General features: G+C 43.7%; 1 protein-coding gene across 1 annotated transcript; it reads right to left on the bottom strand.

The window, feature by feature from the left end:
* Positions 1-1029: 1029 nt before the first annotated feature.
* Positions 1030-6588, bottom strand: LOC146539669 (uncharacterized). Its single transcript, XM_085185195.1, has one exon. It carries the CDS (start codon positions 6586-6588, stop codon positions 1030-1032), a length of 5559 nt encoding a protein of 1852 aa, XP_085041321.1.
* Between the last annotated feature and the right edge of the window lie 1672 nt (positions 6589-8260).

Raw genomic sequence — 8260 nt, 5'->3', positions numbered from 1 at the left:
CGTTCTTGTGAGACGTTCTTGTGAGACGTTCTTGTGAGACGTTCTTGGGAGTCCTTCTTGTGAGACGTTCTTGTGAGTCCTTCTTGTGAGACGTTCTTGCGAGACGTTCTTGCTATACATTGAAACAAGATACTGAAACAGGATGTTGAAACAGGATATTGAAACAAGATGTTGATCACTGTATAACGGTCGGTGACTGTCGGCTCTATTCGTGTCTTGTTCCGATTCTATCTTCTTCCTGTTGTGCTCACCGTTGATTGCCGACTGACTCTGTCTCGCCCGACGCGCACCTCCGTTGCGCGGAGCTAAACGGTAACGAGAGCCGCGAGCCACCGAGCCGTTTTATCTTTATTTACAACAATATTTTTACTATGATTATCACACATTTACATTTATATTTTAATAACTAAAAATCGGATGTTTTTACAATTTATACATATTAAAAGAACATAAAAATATCTATCTATCTATGTATAAAACATTATACTATTTAAGTATTATCTATTATTAAATTACGAAAAATGCTGTTACGATGACGAATTTTACATGAGTTTTTACAATGAAAATTCTCTCTAAAATTAATTACACACATTAGGAATATACAAATCTGTTATTTTGTTACAGAAAACTATGACAAACAATAATTAATAATAAAATTTACTATACGGAAGTTACTATTATATAAAAAGCGATTAATGCGGCAAATCATAGTACAACTATACAAATAAGATATAAAGTCGAAAATTATTATCTAAAACGGAACCCAAATCTATTTATATTTATTATTTAATGTAATTACTTATTTACAAAGGAAAAAACACTATTAATTTAGAAAAGACACTAATAATAACATTCAAAATTACGAGAGTGGTATGACGTCACTTTTTGCCAAACTAAACAGTCTCTAACATGTTGTGACGAGTTCACAGCCGATGATGCGCGTCGGTTGTCGCGAACATTTCTCCCGCCGTGCAGAATCAGGTCTCGATGTGATGCTGCATCTTTCCCGCGGTGAGCGACGACGTCTTCTTACTTTGGAAGCGGAACGAGTTTTTTGGTTGGCCTTTTCAGAAGACCACCCTTAGTGCGTACTTCAACTATTCGCACTTGTCCATCTGCACCTGGATATACTTTTTCTATGCGTCCTCTTGGCCACGTATTTCTTGGAAGTTGTGAGTCGGCTATAAGTACCGGGTCACCTATTTCATAAGTAGGGCCTCGACCATGAGGCTCCCGCCGGTGTTGAAGTTCAGGGAGATATTCGCGAACCCAGCGTCTCCAAAACATGTCCGCTAATATCTGTGAGCGTCTCCACTGCTTTTTGCTATCGATGTCGTCCTCACTAAATGTGCCAGGTACAGGTAGACGAGCTGAACCCCCAAGTAAAAAGTGATTGGGTGTTATAGATTCTTCGTCGTCATTGTTTACAGAAACATGTGTGAGGGGACGACTATTCACAGTATATTCTACTTCGCAGAGTAATGTAGCCAAAATTTCTTCTCGGGGGTATCTCTCACGAAGAATAGTGTATAGAGCTGTTTTCACGCAGCGAACAAGACGTTCCCATGCGCCTCCCATGAATGGTGCAGATGGTGTTATGAAACGCCATGCGATGCCTCGTCGACTGGCTTCTTCTTTGAATGCTTCTCGAAGTTCTTTGTCTGCTCCATGCATGTTTGTACCATTATCTGAGTAAATTTCGGAAGGACATCCTCGACGTGCAGCGAATCTTCGCAATGCAAGTATGGCAGAGTCTGCGCTTAGGCTGGCGGCGATTTCCAGGTGAACTGCTCTAGTGGTAAGACACGTGAAGAGTGCGACGTAACGTTTCACGTGTTGTCTGCCGACGACTACTGTGAGAGGGCCAAAATAATCTAAGCCGGTGTATGTAAATGGTCTTCGATGATGAGCGAGACGGGATTTAGGATGATCACCCGTAGAAGGCTGTGGGGGTTGTGCCTTGCGAATACGACACTTGAGGCACTGATGAACTATCCTTTTCACGGTGGGACGAAGACGAATTACCCAAAAATGTTGACGTACTTCATTTACTATTATTTCGGTGCTGCTGTGGTGAAGACAACGGTGGGTCCAATCAATATATAACTGTGTGATGTAGTTATCTCCATCTAAGACTTGTGGTTTCTTTGTTTCGTCTTTTATTCCCTCGGCGGCGGCTATACGGCTGCGAAGAACGACAATGTCATCTCGGAGTTCTACGGGTAATGAATGAAGGCGACTTTGTTTGGCAATAGTCCTGTTGTATCTTAAGTCTGTGATATCTTCATTGAAAGATTCTTCTTGAGATGTTCGGATGAGAAGATTTTCTGCTTTTGTAATGTACTTCGAATCCAATATCAGAAAATTGTTGGAATCCATAGATTTCTTGCTATGTAGAGTAGTAGATTTCTTTCGCAATGTTTCTCTTCGTTTGTTCCACGTAGGATCTGATTCCATATTTCTACGTGTTCGCTTATAAAAGATCTTCTCTTTTTTATTTCTGCAAATATCTAAAAATTGCAAGACTCTAGCTGTGGCACGAAGTAGTCGCTCCCATTTTGAGAAGCGTTGTGGATCAGGAATTGCTTCACGTAATTTTGTCTTCAGCTGGAGTTCTTTAACGGTAAAAGTATGTTCTTCACCAGTATTATTTGACACGACCGGTTTTTCGATAGGCCAGGTACTCGGATTTTCTTTCAAGAAGGCAGGCCCGTGATACCATTCATGATCAGCTCCAAAATCAGATGGTACTTCTCTGGTGGCTATATCGGCGACATTGAGCTTAGAAGGTACCCAACGCCATTCTTCAACTTTGGTATATTCTTCAATGGCTGCTAGTCTATGTGCGACAAATGGCTTATAAGACCTGGCTCCATTTCTTATCCACGTCAGAACTGTCTTACTGTCTGTCCAAAAGATTTTGCATTCCGGCGCAATACGATGTTCTTTTATGACAGCTTCTGCTATGCGAACTCCCATGACGGCTGCTTGTAGTTCTAAACGAGGAATTGACATAACCTTGAGCGGGGCTACTTTCGCTTTAGCCATGATCATGTTGACTTGGACTTTTCCATCCGGAGCAACCACCCTCCAGTAGGCAGCTGCTGCGTAGGCTGTTTCACTGGCGTCGCTGAATATATGTAGTTGTACAGATGTGGCATCACTATAACCAGAGTAGCATCGAGGTAAGCTCACATTTTTCAATTTCTGAAGGTGTAGCATCCATTCTGCCCACTGCTTGGAAAGATCTTCATCCAGATGTTGATCCCAATCTATAATTCTTCGCCAAGATTCTTGAAGAATTTGTTTAGCACGAATAGTAACGGGTGAAGCGAAACCAAGTGGGTCATAGAGTGACATAACTATCTTCAGAGCTTCTCTCTTCGTAGGAGCTGTTTTCTTTAATAAACTGGGCGGTAATCTTGCTAGTTTTAAATTGAATCGTAATTCATCGGTTGACGGTCTCCACATTAAACCCAAAATCTTTTCTTCTTTGGTACCCAGGTTAATAGTTTCTGTCATATTTGATTGTTTTTCAAGTTCATTTATTATTTTCGGGATATTTGAAACCCACTTGCAGAGTTTGAAACAAGCTTCTCCGTGGATATGTTGGACCTTTTTGGAAGTTTCTATAGCTTCTTCTATACTTCGGAAACTGTCTAGGTAGTCATCCATATAGTGGTTGTGGATGATAGCTTCCACTGCTTCTGGATGCGTGTCGATGTACCTTTTTGCGTTCCAATCTTTAGCGAATATCGCGGTGCATGGTGAACTCGCAGCTCCAAATATAAGCGACGTCATGCGATATTCTTCAGGAGTTCCCTCCCGCCGGTGTCCTCTCCACAGGTAGCGAAGGGCATCCCTATCTTGAGGTCTTACTTTGACTTGCATAAACATTTCGGCTATGTCGGCTGATACAGCGAAAGCATGACGGCGAAATCTCATCATGACTCCAGGAAGCGATTGAAGAAGGTCTGGTCCAGTCAAGAGGAAATCGTTTAGTGACATACCTTTGGTTTTAGCAGCGGCGTCGTGAACAATGCGAAGCTTCTCTGGTTTAGCCGGGTTTTGCACGTCGAAGTGTGGCAGGTACCATGTTCTGCCTGGAGAGATACTTTTAGGTGCCACCTCAGCGTAGCCCTTCTGGACGAGTGATTCCATTTGTTCGGTGTATCTCCTTTTCAGTTCAGGATCACGATCAATTTTTCTCTCTATTGATATGAGCCTCTTCAGCGCCGACTCATAATTATTAACCATGATGCTGTTCTCTGATTTCCATAAAAGTGTGGTTTCAACATGCCCATCTTGTAAACGGTGTGTGTGTTTCTTCAAAATGTTTTCAGCCTTTATTTCTGGATCAGAGTCTGGCCGACGCGGATTAATGATAAGAGATTCCAAGGCAAAGTAATCTCTCAGTTGTTCATCCATTCTATCTTCAATAGCAGTAACTTGATTGACGAAATGGATTTTCTGACCCAATGTCCTATTGTGCGCACCATGTAGCACCCACCCGAGCGACGTGAGTGAAGCGATTGGTTGGTTCTTCGGTCCTATACGGACATCTTCGGCGAGTAGTAAATTCCAATTGTCTTGACCAATTAGAATTTTAGGCGTGGCTGAGTCGTAGGTGAGCTGGTTCTTCAAATCTATTAGATGATCGCAGGCAGCTAAGTCTTCTTCACGAATTGTTTGCGGGGAAAGATTAAGATGCGGAACGGTACGAGCTGTAAAGCTAATCTTCTTTTTCTGTGAATTAGCAAGTGTCACGGTAACACGCCTTGATCCCGGCGTTTCAATAACTATATCCCCGATTGCTTCCATCTTTAAAGGATCCAGCCGTCCCTCAGCACCGACTTCCTTTGCCAAAGCTTCATCTATGAGAGATACAGTTGATCCGTCGTCTAATAGAGCGTATGCGGAGGTTTCTCCCGCCGGTCCATGAACTCTGACTGGTATGATTTTAAGATAAGCATGCGCCTTTGACGGTACCCATGCGTTGGCCACGGTTTCCTTTTCTTCTTGTTGATTTCGAATTTCTGATTTCTCCTTTTTATCATAGTGTAGTAATCGATGATGAGTACCGATGCATCCCTTAATATTGCACTTCTGTGGTTTACAGGAATGTCCTGATTGTCGGAACCGCAGGCATCTGAAGCACAGTCGGTGTTCTTTGGCGAGTTCCCATCTTTTATCTGAGTTGGCATCTTGAAATTTCTTGCAGCTAATACTGTGATGACCTTCTTTGTTACAAATTTTGCACGTACTTTTCACCATTCCATGAAATCTATTAGTTTTCCTTTCTTCGGTAGTATTGTGCGTTCTATGTATCACACGACGAGTAGGCTCTGAGTGCGGGATCTCTGTTGAATAAGGTGTGCGACATGCTGCTTGTTTGGTGAGAAACTCGCTGAAGTGCGTCAGGTCTGGTTTGAATATAGATGCTTGTTCCTCGTACCACCTGGTACATAACGACGATGGTAGCTTTTCACGAAGGGCCCTCGTTATATCTGGCGCAGTGATAAAGTTGTGTAAATCGAGGGCGCGAAACAGATTGACACTGCTTCTTACCTTACTGGCGAATGCATGTATCTCCTTTGGATTGTCAGCACAACGAGGTAGAGATCGAAGCTTGTCATATTCACTATATGCGATTGCATCTGGACGACCGAAATTCATTTCAAGCTCTTCTATGATGGCATCCGGTTTTGAATGAGCTATGAGTTGTGTGTCGACGACTTCCAATGCTTTTCCAGTTAGGCTTCTTCGAATTCTGGCTGTATTTTCAACTTCATTGAAGTATCCCTTAGTGTTTTCATATATGGCCCTGTATGATAGCCATTCATTTAACACTCCACTATATGTAGGAAGATCCATGATGACTTTGGACGCGACGGGAAAATTGTATGACGATGATGGAGGTAACATTGTAGGTTTAGGTACCTCTGTTTTCATACACAACGATGTAGGAGCGGTTTCGGCTTTTTCGCATCTTTTCTTCAAATTTTCTATTTCCTTTTTTAGCTCCTCTATTTCCTTTGTTGAATCTCTCTGTATTGCTTGTTGATTTTCGGAATTGTTGCCGATATTCGGATGTTGAGGCATTCTATAGCATGACGGCACTGGATGTGGTTGCCTCGGAACATCTGCACATGGTGTAAGTGATTTTTGTACGATTTGTGCATTATCTTCAATCCAGGAGCTAACGTAGTCGGTTTTCGATATATTATCTTCCTGGGATTCTGAACTATCTGATTCAGCATCTTCCAGAGCTATTTGCGCGAGTTCAAGCTTGATGCGAAGTATTTCTTCACGAGCATTTCTTGCTCTACGTCTGGATTTCGTAGACTTCTTCGAGTTTGCACGTTTCGAAGTTGTCGACTTTATTTGTGTGCCTTCAAATTGTTCCTCCTTGTTAATTGAAATAATTCTTGAGTCTTCCTTTTCGTCACTTGGTACTATTAAGTTCTTTTCTATTTCGGAATCCTCTTGTGTATTCGTAGGCGGGTGTGTCACCTCTGTGTGACTAGATGAAGGGTCGGCTTCATATCTCAATCCCTCGGATCGACCTCTTGATCTTGTGATAGGCATCTTAGTAAAAACCTACGATAATTGGTAAAACTCACCAAGACGAAACGATAATACTCGAAGGCGGATGCACGAAGATTCTCGGAGACGAACGACGACACTCGAAGGCGGAAGCACGAAGATTCTCGGAGACGAACGACGACACACGAAGGCGGATGTCGGAGGATGATGCACGAACACTCACGAAGACTTACGATAATACTCGAAGGCGGATGCACGAACACTCACGACGTGACTTACGGCGCGATAGATGTCAGCGCAGTAGCGAGCACGACAGTCAATGCGGACGCCAACGGAGGCGGCGGAGAGCGCAGCGGAGAGCGCTATGTGACGGAGAACACTGCGCGACGGAGAGCACTGCGCGATGTAGTACGATAATACTCGAAGGCGGATGCACGAAGGTTCTCGAACACTCACGATAACACTCGAAGGCGGATGTCAGAGGCTGATGCACGAACACTCACGAAGACTCACGATAACACTCGAAGGCGGATGTCAGAGGCTGATGCACGAACACTCACGAAGACTACAGGCGAGTAAGGCGACTTCAGCACAGTTGCGAGCGCGACAGTCAATACGGAATATACTGCGCGATGGAGCACGGCGCGACGGAGAGCACTACGCGATGGAGCACTTACGAAGACTCACGAAGGCGGATGCACAAAACACTCACGACGTGACGGGATATGTGACGTCAGCGCAGTTGCGAGCGCGACAGTCGATACGGATGCGAAACGCGACGGCGAATGCGTTTGCGAGCGCGACGGAAAACACTGCGCGATAGAGTACTGCGCGACGGAGCACTTGCGCGACGGAGCACTGCGATAACTTGCACGATGACGGATGATGCTTCAGCTTCGGTGAGGAGTCCCCAGATCCAGCTCGAAGGACCAGCACGTTGTACCGGACGGGCGGAACTCAAGTGAATGAGCCGCTGACGCCCTGCACACTATAGGTTCCAGATCATGGGAACACGGAGTATGCTGAGACCCCAAGACGTTCTTGTGAGTCGTTCTTGTGAGTCGTTCTTGTGAGACGTTCTTGTGAGACGTTCTTGTGAGACGTTCTTGTGAGACGTTCTTGGGAGTCCTTCTTGTGAGACGTTCTTGTGAGTCGTTCTTGTGAGACGTTCTTGTGAGTCCTTCTTGTGAGACGTTCTTGTGAGACGTTCTTGTGAGACGTTCTTGTGAGACGTTCTTGGGAGTCCTTCTTGTGAGACGTTCTTGTGAGTCCTTCTTGTGAGACGTTCTTGCGAGACGTTCTTGCTATACATTGAAACAAGATACTGAAACAGGATGTTGAAACAGGATATTGAAACAAGATGTTGATCACTGTATAACGGTCGGTGACTGTCGGCTCTATTCGTGTCTTGTTCCGATTCTATCTTCTTCCTGTTGTGCTCACCGTTGATTGCCGACTGACTCTGTCTCGCCCGACGCGCACCTCCGTTGCGCGGAGCTAAACGGTAACGAGAGCCGCGAGCCACCGAGCCGTTTTATCTTTATTTACAACAATATTTTTACTATGATTATCACACATTTACATTTATATTTTAATAACTAAAAATCGGATGTTTTTACAATTTATACATATTAAAAGAACATAAAAATATCTATCTATCTATGTATAAAACATTATACTATTTAAGTATTATCTATTATTAAATTACGAAAAA

The sequence above is a fragment of the Heliconius melpomene genome, chromosome 4 (genome assembly GCF_056956725.1).
Source record: "Heliconius melpomene rosina isolate 202511_hmr_F chromosome 4, ASM5695672v1, whole genome shotgun sequence".
Classification (NCBI taxonomy): Eukaryota; Metazoa; Arthropoda; class Insecta; order Lepidoptera; family Nymphalidae; genus Heliconius; species Heliconius melpomene.
The sequence above is the reverse complement of the archived record's forward strand: the minus strand, read 5'-3'. Positions and strand labels throughout refer to the sequence as shown.